Genomic DNA, 16,947 nt, shown 5'->3' with positions numbered 1-16,947 from the left:
ATTTTTGGCAAGCAAAGTCCCGATGGAGCCCACACATGATCGAATTGTCCGACAGTGGTCAGCTCAACAGGGATAAACGGATGAATCACAGCAATGCTTGCAGTATTCACTAACTTTCTAACTTCAGCTTGTTCAAGCTTTCACAAAAAAAAAACTGGATGCTTATTAGTTTATATGCAGAGCTGTGCCAGATTTTGCCCAATCCAGTTTTAGTAAATCAATCTCAACCTTTACTTATCTATCAACTAGAAGTTACAGCTGCCCTTCTGCTGTGGGCACTGTTGTTACAAAGGTATTGTTGGAACATTTATGGGCAGACTAAAGCCTGGAACTCACTCCCCCCCCCTTTACCCGCAATATTGTGGGACACATCACAGGTCCCAAAGACTATGGGACCATTCACAACAACAGAGCAGCTAACCATTCACGGTGAGTGGTGCCATTCACGTGACGTCACGCCACCACAATTGCTGACCGCGCTGCATTTACATGTAAGTGACAAATAATAGATTTTTTATTGATTTTAAACAATTTTAGTTAGCTGCTCTGTTATTCTATCATGGATCAATAAACATTACTACACTATGATACCCTGTTTTTCCTGTCTAACTGGTATTATGATGTGGTGTGAGTGGCTGAGTGTCCCCAACATCTTTGCACCGAGAGTCTTGGATTAAGTGAATACTGGAGGCATTGCTGTGATTCATCCATTTATCCCTGTTGGGCCACCTATTGTGTGTTTTCTTACTCCCTCTGGTGAGTTTGCATTGCATGTGGGGAAGATGGAGTGATGCATGGATGCAATATTGTCTGTCACCATCAGGGGTGTACCCTGCTTTTATGTTAATGTTTATATGTTTTACTGCACTGTGAGATTTAACATCCAGCATCAAGAGTGGATTCCCTTTGAAGAATCACATGGGCACTAGCAGTGCACAAAGCGAGTGAGCTGTTCTCTTGGTTGAGACAGCATTCATCTCTGGTGAGTGGCCACTTCTTCCATATCCATACACGTGAAGGATTATTGCACATTTTTATGGACTATTTTGTGGACTATTTCTACACTTTGTGGGTCTTTATCAATGTTATGATTGTCCAATGAAGGACTATTGCATAGAAGTTGTTTGTTTGTTGACCGCTTATATTTTTCATGCACTATTAGTGCTGCAATTTTGATATTTTTTTGTTCATTTGAGCGGTGTGTGTGTATCCTCTATTGAATAAAAAACAAAACTAAACTGCACTTGTGATAACAATTGGAATATAAGCTACAGCACTCTAGTGAGATATCATTACAAAATGGAAATAAATAAAAATAATGTTGCACTAAGTGTAACAAAGGACACAAAAAGTGAGTCTATGAGTCACACAGGTGACACAGATGTAAATGAGTGTCTTGATAGTTGATACACCAATTGAAATCTTCCACCATGCGTGTATGTTTGACCATATGTTGACCTGCCAATGGCGTTTGAGATACTAAGCCTTCTTTGACCCCCCCCCCAGTAATAGGTGGTCAATGATCTCTGGTAAGAGCACATCCTTTATTGGTGGTGGTTTATCAAATGGTGTAAGATTTCAGTTGGTGTATCAACTATCCAGACACTCATTTACATCTGTGTCCCCTGTGTGAGTCATAGACTCACTTTTTTTTTTTTTGTTAGACTTAGCACAACATTATTTTTATTTGTTTCCTCTATTGCCAGCAGCAATTTTTTTGTGTTTTAGCGCTGATCTCTTTCTTTTTATTTGTCTGCTCACTGAAGACTTAGAACTGAGCTATCAGCAGTCTTTGATCGCTCAGTTCTGGATGTAGAACAGTGGTTCTCAACTCCTCAGGACCCACTAACAGACCAGGTTTGCAAGATATACATCACAGGTGATATCATCTGCTGCCCAGTGATTGCAGTATTCTAGTATGCATCTCCCCAAGGTAATACTTAAAATATGGCCTGTTATTGGGTCCTGAGGACAGGAATTGAGAACCACTGATGTAGAGGGAGCAGGGGACAGATGCAGTATCAGACTGATGCTGTATCCACCTAAGTGAATTTTTTATGCTTTTTTTTTTTTTTTTTTTTTTACAAAACCCACACTTCCCTGTATAGGTATAAAAAATACAAAATGTTTCCATTCTGCAGTAGAAAACCTCATACTGCCGTATACACACTTTGGTCAATGGAATTTTTTTAACTATTAGAAAAAAAAATGTTGCTATTTAAGTAAAGTGAACCATGTCACAGAAAAAAAAGAAGAAACAGTCAAGTTCCCCTTTATACTTACGTATGACAATTTCCCTTTGTTTCCTCACATACCAGGTATACAGGGCAGCACGTTTTTGCGTTTTCATTGGAGTGCCTTTATTGAGATGCTGGGAAAGATGTGATTGGTTCAGTCCAGTAATATCAACTACCTCTCTCTGAGGAATGTTGTGCTGCTGCATATATCCCTTTATCATCTTTGCAGCTCTCCAGGGATCCTCACTGTAGAGAAGAAAATACAATGACGTCAATGTCATGGCATAAGATGATTTACTAATATACATGGCACACCATATAGGTTGCAATGACCAACAACTATGGAATTAGTCCAACAACCTTTGTCTCTGGACTTTCAGCTTGCTTTCAACATCAATTTGGGATGATTCTGAAATCATTTACACTTTACTGACAGGTGCATTTGACCTACAGTTAACCTCCTTTTGAAATGTGTCAAGCTGCTTTTGCATTCCTAAAAAAAGAAGAAAAGATTGATCGTACACTTGAATCCAAAAGATGTTTTGGAGATTTCTTTATTGTCATGAGCCAGACAAAATTGCAATGATGATCAGTTGATGCGTTTCACATGAAAATAACCATGCTTGGACAAGCACGGTTATTTTCACGTGAAACATGTCACCTGATCATCATTGCAATTTTATCTGGCTCATGACAATAAAGAAATCTCTACAGCATATTTTGGATTCAAGTGTATGATCAGTCTTTTCTTTTTTTTTTTTATACAAGGTGATGAGCTGGGATTAGCACCTTAGACCTGGTGTGTCCATTTTTTTCTGAAGCGGTGTGTTCTGTTTCCTGCTTTTGCATTCCTATAGGCTTGTATGGGTAGAGAAACTGTTGACATTAACAAAATTCTATTGACACGGGGCCTCAGACCTGCCACAGATGGGAAGTTATCTTCAAGAACAGCGGGCGGCAAGCTATCTGTCCATTCTCTCATGACTCATTGTATATCGAGAAACTACCCCAATCCTCACCAAATGGCAGTAGTGCAAAACGTACTCCCAATGCTTCCATTTTTCTACACAAAACAAGGAACCATGGACATGGAATCATTTTTGAAAAACTCCCTGTACTAGAACAAGCACCTCCAGTTGTGTGATGTGCTGCTTAATGTATTGAGACCATCACTATATATTATCCAGTCAATTGTGGGCAGCCTAAGAACTGAAGGGGTGTACAGATAAAGTAGAAGCTGTTCAAGAAACACACCAGGCCTTATGTGTACAGTAGAAATGGAAGAAAAATATGTTATGACTTTGTCGAGTAGATGCTTCTTTTTTTTCTAACCTGTATAGGACATATGACAATTGAAATCTGATTAAATGTTGCAACATATTTTGCCATTCCCTAAAATAAAACAAAAACACTTGTGATCCAGACACTCCTTACAAACACCACAGCCCTCTCTGTAGATTACACGGCAGTTAAGCTATGCAAGACCCACCGCCTGTAGATGGACAATGAAGTTGCAGCATAGTTATGATGTCATCTCTGTGTTTCCCCTCCTTTCTAGGTCTGCTGGCAGCACTTTGCAAGACAAGTCTGACCTATTTAGAATGCTGGTCCTCCAATTGCCAGCCTGGGTGCCAGTGTGCAAAGGCCTACAAGAGGCTGATATGAAGACAAATTCACTTGTATAGAAAAAACAAATTCTACATTTCTTTGGAGTGCACTTAGGCTCCATGCACTCTGGCTTAAAAACCATTGCTTCTACAGGAGTTTTGTGTTCTGCCTGTAGAAGCAGCTCAATGTTGTCCTATGTGTCCATGCACATTAGGACGTTAAGAGGCATATTTTGAGTTTAACGTTAAGAGGCAGAAAAAAAAACCTTGTGGTTTTTACGTTTCTGATTGGAGCTCACTGGCAGAAAATATCTATGATATATAAGATATATATATATATATATATATATATATATATATATATATATATATATATATATATATATATATACCATATATGACAAAACTAGTAGGATGAAGTCTATGCTCAATACACCTACTTTCTTTGTGATGTGCAGATTCTTTTAACCCAGGAGCTTTTTAATCCATGTTTTGTTGGACTTGTGGAAATCTTCAATAAACCACCACAGTTTTACACTATGTGGCGATCTTTCTCTTCTTCTTTTATATCACATCCATAAGAGAGATGGAAAGTAAGAAACCAGCAAGGTTGGCTTCAACGCCATTCTCATTTATATCCAGTGTAAGGATCCTCCATGATGTGTGAATCTATGTCTTACTAGGCTTCTATAAGGTGGAGTCTAGTTATCCGGTAAGGGCACATCTTTTATTATCACGGAGGAAGGTGCACTTTGGTTGTTTTGTAATTTATCATGCTCCGAGATACGAATTCAAGGATTTCTTCATTTGTTTTGGACACTTTATGGACTAATCACCATTATTTATTTATTTTTATATTGTTTTATATATTTCTCACATTTAAATAGCGTGGTCATTTTTTGTTTTTTATGCTCTAAAATCCGTGAATGCAGATTTTGCTTATAAGAAAGGAAGGTAAATTTTACATAAGAAAACACAGATAGCAAAAGATAACTGTCAGGGGTTTTAAGGTAGAATTCCAGCTTACACCTAACTAGCCTTAAAAATGTCCCCTCCTTACACCTATGCTGATTAACCTGTGTAAAAAAAAACCTATGTTCAGCCCACTGTAGTCCAATCACATGATTTCCCTGTGTCAGCCAGGGCACTGGCTGCAGGGAAGGAGAGGAGAGAGAGCTTGACAATGGCTGGTAAAGCTTGAGCAGTGACGTCACCCAGAGGCACCAATGGCCCATCCATTGTCGGCGCTCCCTCCTCTCCTCTACTGCCACTGCTGGCTAACACAGGTGAGCTGGATCATGTGACTGGACTTGAGCGAGCAGAAAATAGCTACGTATATACATCTTTCTAGCACAGGTTAGTCAGCATTGACATTATTAGGGGAGGGGGGGGGGGGGGGCTGTAATTTCAAGGTTAGTTAGGTGTAAGCTGGAATTCTAAAATAAGTACTACATTCAGAATGAACCACTAGCTAAATAAATCCAAGAGGCAATTTATCACACACAGTAGACACACATTTCATCGGTTGCAAAATTCAGACATGCCTTCTATGATGGCTTCTATGATGTGCCTTCTATGAGGCAATCTTGCCTTAACTGCCATTGCAGATATACTGTGAAATGTATTTTATTGTAGCTTTGTATTGCATTGAAGTGCTTTATGCAGATTTGTTTCCTAAAATATTTTTGTGGTACAATACAGTATAATAGTTATGAACATATAATAAAAACATATAGAAGATTTCTGCCACTGTTTGGGTATTGTGCATGTGCGTCAACTCGAGACTTGGTCACCAGCCATATATTTATTGTTACATTTGAAGGTGAAAAATGATTTTGGATTTATTTATGTACAGTATTTCACAAGTGTTAAAAGTACATTGCACAAATGCGTATACATTTGTTCATCATATAATTTAAGTAGAATGCTAGAAATCCAATCCACACTTATTTATTTGCAAATTGGTCAACCATAGCGAGTTAGAACCAGGTAATCAACTATTGAGAGCAGCTGTTATAGCCCAGCAAACACATGTGTGTGCAGAAATGCATGGACAGGTGCGCATTATGCTTGCCTGCAAGAGAGAGTAAACACTGCTTCACCCTTACTAGCATGCTTGTAGTAAATCAGGTATATAGTACAGTATCCGTGATTTATGCTCCCCCCTTCGTGAAAACACTCACCGACTGCTAAGCCTTACACTCTCGTGTGAGGCTCAAGGGCTTTCAAAAAGATCTCTCAAGATGAAATTCAGACCCCAGCACATCCAACTGGAACTTCTCCACTTACGCACTTCATTGTATATATATATACCTCAAAGAGAAATCACAGAGGGAGACCCCAATAGTGTAATACTGCAATCACTCTTTAATATTTTAAAAATCTCACTCCTTATGCACTCACATGAACTTAAAAAAGCAAAATCACTTCAAAAGAGTAAAAAGACTCGCTTCACAACTTCACTCCACAAAACTATTCTGAATACGTCGGGGCATTGGTGGTCACGGCGGACTCATTAGATGCGGTACTGAATCGCTTAATCTCACCCCTCCTCGTGCGTCCCGCCTGGTCCCACACAGCAGGTCTGTTCGAAAAAGGGCGCCTTCAAGTAAAATGATTCAGTCCTCTTAGTCCTGTGCCTCCTTCCCAGCTCCGTGTATGTCAGCTCAATATTCACAGCATTCGATATCCCCATTTCGAAAACTGGTATATAATAACAGGCATTCGATTTGAGAGTTCGCTACAGTCTCCGGAGCGTGCGTCGAGATTTATCATGTGCGTCGAAACATTCGATCTTAGATGTTGCATTCGATGCTTTATAGGTTCCGCTCCGGTCTCAATACTTTACATACGCTGCGTGCTGATAGGCCTCGCGTGCGCCGAGATCGAGACTGAGTGTCCCCATCTCCACAATAGTCAAGTATTGGATTCCGTGTCCCCACATTCAATCATCGAGAAAATGTGGAACCCTTAGCGTACTACCTCTAGTGATGTCAATACCCATCAGTGGTGTCTCTCCATTTAAGCAAACGGTATCCTTCTGCATGTCGCATTATATTCAGTCAACTAATATTACATTTAGTAACCGTGCCTTCACACAGCATGCAGTCCAGTATATACGTAACTATAGACTGGTGCAGTACTCTGTCGCCGTGTCATCAATGCGCCAACGTTTACAATAATGGTTGCAATAATGGTTATCATACATCTTCAACTAGCTAATAGGTACACGTATTCATTACTATATTGAAGTGTTACAAATGCAAATCTAATTAAAATTCAAATGGAAATGCATATATCTCAAAGACAACACCTATATTGCAGGTGAACCAACATATAAGCATAACTCCAAATAAAAAATTCTTAAAAATCTAAAATCGCATTAAATGAAGATCCTATGGCTATTGCCCTAAACAGAGACAAAATTGGCACCCTCATAATATTTACAGGGCTCCCCCATCAATAACTTCGCATCTGTCTACAGATGCGAACTCATGTAAAGACTTATTTTAGAGATCAGTGATCGGTAACCTCCTGTGCATTTCCATATCGGAGTTGCAACCTTAAATGGTAAACATCATGTGCATTTCCATATCGGAATTGCAATCTTCCCTCTATAACACGTACAATATGTTGGTTCACCTGCAATATAGGTGTTGTCTTTGAGATATATGCATTTCCATTTGAATTTTAATTAGATTTGCATTTGTAACACTTCAATATAGTAATGAATACGTGTACCTATTAGCTAGTTGAAGATGTATGATAACCATTATTGCAACCATTATTGTAAACGTTGGCGCATTGATGACACGGCGACAGAGTACTGCACCAGTCTATAGTTACGTATATACTGGACTGCATGCTGTGTGAAGGCACGGTTACTAAATGTAATATTAGTTGACTGAATATAATGCGACATGCAGAAGGATACCGTTTGCTTAAATGGAGAGACACCACTGATGGGTATTGACATCACTAGAGGTAGTACGCTAAGGGTTCCACATTTTCTCGATGATTGAATGTGGGGACACGGAATCCAATACTTGACTATTGTGGAGATGGGGACACTCAGTCTCGATCTCGGCGCACGCGAGGCCTATCAGCACGCAGCGTATGTAAAGTATTGAGACCGGAGCGGAACCTATAAAGCATCGAATGCAACATCTAAGATCGAATGTTTCGACGCACATGATAAATCTCGACGCACGCTCCGGAGACTGTAGCGAACTCTCAAATCGAATGCCTGTTATTATATACCAGTTTTCGAAATGGGGATATCGAATGCTGTGATTTGAGCATGCGCAAATCAGGGATTTGGTTTCGGCGCGTGTTGTGGACGCTAGTATACACTCCATTAATATGGGAGTGACAGAGGGAAAGCCAAGGACGTTGATTCGACGATGGGGGAATATAAGGTGGGATGCTGGACCAGATAGCCAATCCCATGATTAAGTCTGATATGACGAAACATGTCGGGGGCGTGGCTATCTGGTGAATATTGAGCTGACATACACGGAGCTGGGAAGGAGGCACAGGACTAAGAGGACTGAATCATTTGACTTGAAGGCGCCCTTTTTCGAACAGACCTGCTGTGTGGGACAAGGCGGGACGCACGAGGAGGGGTGAGATTAAGCGATTCAGTACCGCATCTAATGAGTCCGCCGTGACCACCAATGCCCCGACGTATTCAGAATAGTTTTGTGGAGTGAAGTTGTGAAGCGAGTCTTTTTACTCTTTTGAAGTGATTTTGCTTTTTTAAGTTCATGTGAGTGCATAAGGAGTGAGATTTTTAAAATATTAAAGAGTGATTGCAGTATTACACTATTGGGGTCTCCCTCTGTGATTTCTCTTTGAGGTATATATATATACAATGAAGTGCGTAAGTGGAGAAGTTCCAGTCGGATGTGCTGGGGTCTGAATTTCATCTTGAGAGATCTTTTTGAAAGCCCTTGAGCCTCACACGAGAGTGTAAGGCTTAGCAGTCGGTGAGTGTTTTCACGAAGGGGGGAGCATAAATCACGGATGGTGTGGTGAAAGGAGTCACTTGTAAAAAGGAATCTGAACACTGGATATATTTTTTTCACGCATTTTTTTCACGCATTTATAGAAAGACTTTCTGTAATCTGGATATTCTTTAAATATTGTTTGGTGGATGGACTATATTCACATTTGTTTATATTCGTCACTGCATATGTAATCTAAATGCAAATTTGGGTATTCACTGAGTGATAAATATTTATATATTTTGTTACTGATCACACAATTTATGATCTGAGATAGGATCACTGAGGAGGTGAGGGCACGTTTACTGAAAGGTACACAGGTAATAGCGCCACGTGCAACCAATTAGTTATTTGGAATTTTAACACTATTTTTGTATGCACCTTTTTATATTTGACAGTTTATGGTAAGTGGCCGCTAAGGTATAAAATATTGGGTTATCCGTAGCGCTGTGACGATACACTAGGAAAAGGGTTTGTGGAGTGTGTATCTTTAAAATAATATAGTACAGTAGACCAGGTTTAGTCTGTTACCCTGCAGTAACCCCCCAACAAAAGGAATGCATGTTCTGCACTAGGTAATGAAGTTCAAAACTTATGTATACACCTGTTTATACAAGCCATTTCTTTTGGCATTCCATTGATATCAGATGAATCATTTATTTTGTCAACATGCTTAAAACCAAACCCATCTAGCCAGTAAGAAATGTATACCGTCTAAACGTGATGGAATAGTATTGTGTTGTGTACATGAGGCCTTAAGCCCACGTTCACATCAGGCAATTTTGACATGCGATTTGACATATCAAATCGGCAGGTATTGCCGGCAATGGCGGTACCATCCGAATCGATGCGACGCCGAATGTGCGGCGCCACAGCGATTTCCAAAAGTAGTTCATGCGCTAATTTTGGCAACTTCGGGGACAATTTGAATAGACATCTGTGCAGGAACCCGCACAGATGTCTGTTAACCCTTTAAAGTCCACATTTTTCAATGAGTTAGCGTGACTCAAAATGTGCTGTACCAAACTGTGGAGCCGAAGTCAACTGAAATGCAGGTTTGAAATTGTGCGAGTTCAGTTGAACTGATGCTGATTAATAGAGCCAATCAGGTATTTTGCGCCTAGATTCTAACTTATTTTACAATGTCATATGCACAAAGCTTAAGGGATAAAGTAATAAAGATACCAACTCTAAGCATCCCCAAATCTATGAGAAAGGGTTCACCACTACTAAAGTGATTTCTGCTGCATAATTGGGGCAGGCCTATGCCCACAACAAGCATTCAAGATTGAGCTTTTATTCTGTATCCTGGTTGAGAAAATGCTACCTATTTTCCACTAATTGTACCGCCAAATAATGTAGCGTAGGGGAAACAAAGCAAACACCCATTGCATGGTCAGTTGCCAAGATCCCTCAGTATTCCAGTGAATTCATTCATGCGATCTTCACAGCCTGTCACTAGTGTTAGACTACCTGATTTTCTGTTTACTAGGAATGTTACATCAGATATGTTTTTTACTTTTTTTTATTTTAACCAATGATCAAATATTTGCCTTGTTTTATCGCCTAGCGCCTAATGTCCTCAAGAAATGTCCTCCTGGTTGAAACGATTTATTGTTTCCAAAGGCATGCAGCAAATTGATTGTTTTGCTAATCTATTTGGAAAAAGGAACCATTATTACAATGGAACTTTGGGTCACCTAAATTGCTTCACTAAACTTATTCTGGAATGTGCAGTTTAATCTTCATTACACAAGTACTGTTAGCCTTAATAAAGCCTGAAGCACACTGGACTTTTTTGCAGCTGACACCCCTAAGCATCAGGCGTAAACTCCCCTGCATGTTATTATTATTATTATTATTATTATACAGAGTTTATATAGCGCCGACAGTTTACTCAGCACTTTACAACATTAGGGCAGACAGTACAATTACAATACAATTCAATACAGGGGGGAATCAGAGGGCCCTGATCGTTAGAGCTTACAATCTAGGAATGTTAGCCTATATCCATGCACACATAGGTTTTTAGCAGCATTTAGTGAAACAAGCTTTTAGAGGCAGAAAAAAACCCACTGCCAGTGCGTCCAGGAACAGCTGAGTTTTGGCAAAAAAAACACACTTAACGTTGCTAAACGCATCTAAATGCTGGGCATGTTTAGCACTTAAGCCAATGAAATGAATTAACGCCCAAGCTCTTAAATGCACCTAAAAGCTTGTAAAAGCTGCTGGCAGAAGCAAAGGCTTCTAGGAGAGTTTGCAAAACCTCCTGTATGCATGAGGCTTTAACACTGAAACTGACTAATAGACACTGTCATATACATATAAGACTATAATAAAATACTGTATTTTAACAGCTTGTTCTGCCATGTTTACCCCCCATATTCCCAAGGCTTTTTCATGCTCCACACACTAAAATTGCCCTTGTGGCAAACTTCTAAGATCCAGTTGTAAAACAACTGTATAATCTAAAAGATGTCCATAAAGATGATCCACACATCCGCTATTGCTCTAAAATCTTGCTTTTTATTCAGTAAACCACAGTGTGCAGTACACAAATGCATTCAATTAACATGTTTCAGCCTACACGGCTTTAATCATAACTACCATAAGACATGAAACTTTGATAATCTTTGATAAAAATGTATTTATTTTTTATTTTTTGGGGATTTTTATTTAAAAAAAATTATTATATATATTATTAATTATAGTTAAAAATATTGTTTTTTTTTTCAAAATTGTAGCAATTATTTTGTTCATAGCGCAAAAAATAAAAACTGCAGAGGGGATCAAATACCCCCAAAAGAAAGCTCTATTTGTGGGGGAAAAAAGGACATAAATTTTGTTTGGGTACAGTGTCACACAACCGCGCAATTGTCGTTTAAATCGATGCAGTACCGTATCGCAGAAAATGGCCTGGTCATTAAGGGGGCAAATCCTTCCGTGGTTAACTGCATCCTTAAGTAGAATTCAAGGCCTTACCTAACTAATCTTAAAAATACATCCTTCCCACAAAAAAAACTATGCTGACTATCCTGTGTAAGATAGATGTATACACTTACTTATTTTTAGTCCAGTCCAGTCATGTGATCTTTCCTGTGTCAGCCAGCAGTGGCTGCAGGGGACATGAGGGAACACCAACAATGGATGGGCAATAGGAACCTATGTCACCACATCCAGGCATTAGCATTGTTGAGCGCTCTCTCCTCTCCCCTGCAGCTGCCACTGGCTGACACAGGGGAGATCACGTGACTTGACTGGAGCACCCTGAAAATAGGTAAGCATATACATCTTTCTTACATAGGTTAGTCATGATATGTGTTAGGAGGGGGCGTGAGCATTTTTAAGATTAGTTAGGTATGGCATTCCACATTAATGTTATTGAAAGAAAAAGGTATGAACACTGAAGATACTAATGTATCTGCCATTGCCATGCAACAGCATATACACAAGTTATGTCCAGTTTGGTCAAATGCCAATTAAAAGGACTGTCCACTCAAAATTGATCGTTTGGCTATTGTTGGAGCCAGGAGATTTCCCTGCCACAATTTTGTACATGTCCACCTGCCCAATTATGGATATTCACATGTAGCTTTATGTGTTCCAACTCCTTGTGTTGTATTCTTCATAATATAAAAAAAAAAAAAGTAAATCCAGCAAGAAAAGTGGGACCCGCTCTAACTATCAAAAGAGCAGACCTATAAACTTGAGAGTGGATATCTTTCTAATAGTATCCCTAAGATATATATAAGATATTGTCAGGTGTTGTTTTAGCTCCAAAAAAAAAAAAAAATATATATATATATATATATATATATATATATATATATATATACATATTGAAACTGAATGAAAGGGTGGACAGATCTTGCAACCAGCTCGTTTTGTGGCTGTTGTAGAAAATCAGTGCAGGTGTTTCGTCACATATGGCGACCCATCACATGCCGCCATATGCTTTCCAACACTGTGGTGATCTGTGGCCACAGCCCTGAGTCCAGGTTCAAGCCCCACCTTCCAAGTAGACATAGAGTTAGATTATAATTATGCCGAGTGAAGCGAGGCTGTGCCCAAAGAGTGGTGAGCGAAGTGACCCCACGAGGGCCCTGTGGAAAGTGGTCTTACAACAGTGTTGGAACGCATATGGCGATTTCGCGCATGCGCACTCCAGCGGGTAGCAAAATGTGATGGGTAGCCATATGTGATGAAACACAGGCATAACAGAACTGAATACAGGGTCCAAGTACTGTAAGGTAAGAAATAGAATGATTATCAATTAACAACAATGCTGAGAAAAAGACACTTCAATGAAGACACTTTTTCATAATTTCCCTCTAATTCTTTCCCAAATACTTCAAAATTCTGACCATTTCCAAAATTCAACTTACATTTTTCTAAATGATATATCACAGACCATGCTGATTTTAACTGGAATGATTCAGTGTTATAATTCACTCTTTCAGATGTTTATGTGCTCAGAGACAGGAAACAATGGGGGTTATTTATGAAAGGCAAATCCACTTTGCACTACAAGTGCACTTGGAAGTGCAGTCGCTGTAGATCTGAGCTAAAGATCTGAAACAAGGGGAAGCTCTGCTGATTTTATCATCCAATCATGTACAAGCTAAAATGCTGTTTCGTATAATGTATGTTTGTTATTTTAAAAAACAAACAAAAAAAAAACGAGCCATACAATCACTTTAACCTCCCTGGCGATATGATTGTTTTGCATAGAAATTTGGCGCTTTTATATTGTAGGCCTGTAATTCTTAGTAACAACACACTTAAATCTATCCGAACAACAGTCCAATAGACATCCCGGCTATGATAAAGTTTGAAACACAAAATCATAAATTATAATATAATAAATAACTATAAATAGTTAAAAAAAAATGTAATAATATAATAATAAAAAAATGAATTTCCCCACGATTCACTATCGCTCAATTCTACAAGTGTTCTAATTTACTTTGGTGCAACTTTGACACAACTTTGGATGGTTGTGACTTGAATACGACTTTGGCTTTGACCAACGATAATGGACAACTGTTGCACAATTGTTGCATTGTATAACATTCAGGTACAACTTTCATGTAACCTTTGAGGGTTAACATTGAAAGTCTATGGCCCTCAAGTTGTATGAAATGTGGACCAAAGTAGTGCATGAACTACTTTGAAGCTGCTGCAACTTTAAGTTGCACATATATAAATTGTTATCATTGGAAAACATGAGGAACGACTTGTCAAGCGACTATGATGTCCAAAGTTGCATGCCAAGTCTCGCGAATGTGCATGAAGCCTAAACAGAATTTTTTGTATGGCTTATCTAGTAAGATAATGTAAAGAGCATGTGCAAAACCCATGGCACCACCAATCTATTTTCAGCTTACTGAAATCAATTAAAAGAAGAAATTATTGTTTGGTTTTCCTGGGGTTACTTAATCTCATTCTCTTTCTCATCCTTCTTTTCATTGCCTTCAGGAAATGTATCACAGGACAAATATGTAAGCTGCATTGGTGACGTTCTGAAAATTTGTTTTCGGAGTCATTGACTTGGAACAAGTATGCAGCAGGTGAAATCAAACAGACGATAGTGCATCTGATCTGCATATAAATTTCAGAAAAATTTAGTTTTATTTTAACTTTCCCAACGAAATCCAGTTTACTAAGTAGGCTGAATCAGAGAATGAGTTTATAATTAGACTTCTGACTCATGATGAAACCAGTGGATGGATGGATTTCTTCTCTAACAAATGAGTCATAAGTATTTATGTAATAGTAGCGCTCATAGCCACAGCATCCTGAACAGACAGGTTGCTGCTGGAACCTTGGTGCCAACCTAACAACACTGCTGACTTTGTAGATGTCCTGCATATGTGTTCTCATTCACAATGTAGAGGAACATACATAAAATATACAGACGTGAATCATGGAAACTGATTTACCAAGGTCATTCAATTGCGAGTTGGCGATCTGTCTACAGTGATACAGTAGGGATGTCAAACCTTAATTTTTTTTTAACAAATCCAATCATGTGAAATGTACCTCCTTATACCCAGACCCTAAAAAAGGCAAGCACATACTACCACGTACCTAACAACCTGTTTCCTAATGTATGTTCAAAAAAAACTAAAGTTTGTTTTTTTTACTTGTGAGTGTATCAGTCTATACCAGCCTTTCGCAACCTTTTCAGCACAGAGTAACCTTTAAAATAACTTTCCAGGCTAAGAATTTCTATATCTACAACTCATGATACATTAGTGTGATGGTCAGTGGGAAGAATGCTCGCCACATTTGTGGACATTGGGATGAATTACCCCTAAACACATAGCTAAAAAGATCAATGGTGTCAGTCGGAATTTATCTGAGAGGCAGAAATTGCTCATTGCTCAAGGAACCCCTAACAACCTCTGGAGGAATCTTAGGGTTCCATGGAACCTTGGTTGAGAAACCCCGGTCTATAATATTATATCAAATTTTTTAAACAATTTTTACATATATTTATACATTATTTCAACATATTTCTATTTTTTAGTTGATAAAATCTTATTAGAAAATTGTTCAAATTTGTATTTATTAACTAATGACCTGTAATAAACTACATTTAACTAAAGAAAGACTGCTGGGAATTTTTGTTTGTCATTTGCAAAAAAATACAAAACATAAATACTTCCTTTCCTCAAGCTAAAATATAAGAACATAATGGGGTTGTTTTACTAAAACTAGAGAGTGCAAAATCTGGTGCAGCTGTGCATGGTAGCCAATCAGCTAACTTTGATCTTGTTCAATTAAGCTTTGACAAAAAATAGACTGGAAGATGATTGATTTCTATGCATAACTGTGGCAGATTTTGCACTCTCCAATTTTAGTAAATCAACCCCAATAATGACTATGTTAGCCTCCCTGGTGGTATTCCCGAGTCTGGCTTGGGGTAATATATATATATATATATTTATATATATATATATATATATATATATATATATATATATATATATATATTATAATTTATGATTTCATATTTCACATTTTATCATACCCGGGATGTCTATTAGACTCTTGTTTGGACAGATTTAAGTGAATTATTTCTAAGAATTACAGGCCTACAATATAAAATGGCAAATTTACATGCAAAATAATTGTACCGCTTTCAGCACCTAAAATCGGAAATAATCATACCGCCAGGGAGGTTAATGGACTGAGCGATACATAATCCTGTCCTGAAAGTTTAAAGATTTGTATAAATGAAACAGAACTAAAATATTTCTTTCTTTAAATATGTTAAATCAATTTAATGCAAAAAACTGATATGTTAAATTAAGAGCAATACAACACAGAATTATTAACATGTTAAAACGTAGCCCTGCGTAAGTTGTAGGCGATATATATATACCTGTAATAAATAAATAAAAATAAATGTATAACTGAAACATATTGCAACCTATGGAGACCTTGACATTTTGAAATAAAGTTAGAAGTAAGAAGGAAGTTAGAAGCTGATTGGCTACCATGCACAACTGCACCAGATTATGAGTGCTCTAGTTGTAATAAATCTCCCCCATTGTGAATCTATGTTTTTGAATATCCAATCTTGTGCATGACAATTTAAGACAATTTCTCCTTGCATATGAATGGATTGAACGTATCTTTAGTTGAAATGAACATATCTTTACTTTATTCACTCGGTCAAATTAACATTTCCACTTCTTTAGTGAATAAACCCTGACTGCATTGCTCAATATACAGTATATTCTAAAACATATATGCAAACTTCTTAGGTAAATATGCTCTTCATAAGATTGTAATCTAAACTGGCTATAAGATAACTATGAACTGAAAATAGCAACAAGACAGGTAGGGTTTTTCCATCTGCCTAGTACACACCACATATATGTTTCTTTCTTCTTTTTCTTTTTAAATAAATACACACAGATAGGTAAAGCTCGACTGTGGTATGTACTTCAGAAGCGTTCATGCAAGGAAGGCCTAAAATGTCCATGGCAAACCCCCAGATTAAGACTCCTACTAATTTTAAGTACAGCTACTAACTTACAGATGATGATTAGCCAATGTGAACATATCAAAAGTGTACTAGCACTT

At 38.1% G+C, this 16,947-nt stretch overlaps 1 protein-coding gene across 1 annotated transcript in view; it reads right to left on the bottom strand.

Annotated features, from left to right (window-relative positions):
• The window catches only part of HNF1B (HNF1 homeobox B), a 79,399-nt gene that overhangs the window by 49,018 nt on the left and 13,434 nt on the right, over positions 1 to 16,947 (bottom strand). Inside the window, exon 2 of the mRNA XM_077481401.1 lies at positions 2,284 to 2,483. Within this exon, the coding sequence (XP_077337527.1) occupies positions 2,284 to 2,483 (200 nt within the window). The remainder of the gene's footprint in view (positions 1 to 2,283; positions 2,484 to 16,947) is intronic.

Source organism: Lithobates pipiens, unplaced genomic scaffold (assembly GCF_037356315.1).
Source record: "Lithobates pipiens isolate NorthernLeopardFrog02 unplaced genomic scaffold, aLitPip1_a1.2 Scaffold_16, whole genome shotgun sequence".
NCBI lineage: Eukaryota > Metazoa > Chordata > Amphibia > Anura > Ranidae > Lithobates > Lithobates pipiens.
This window is presented reverse-complemented; position numbering and strand designations above follow the sequence as displayed.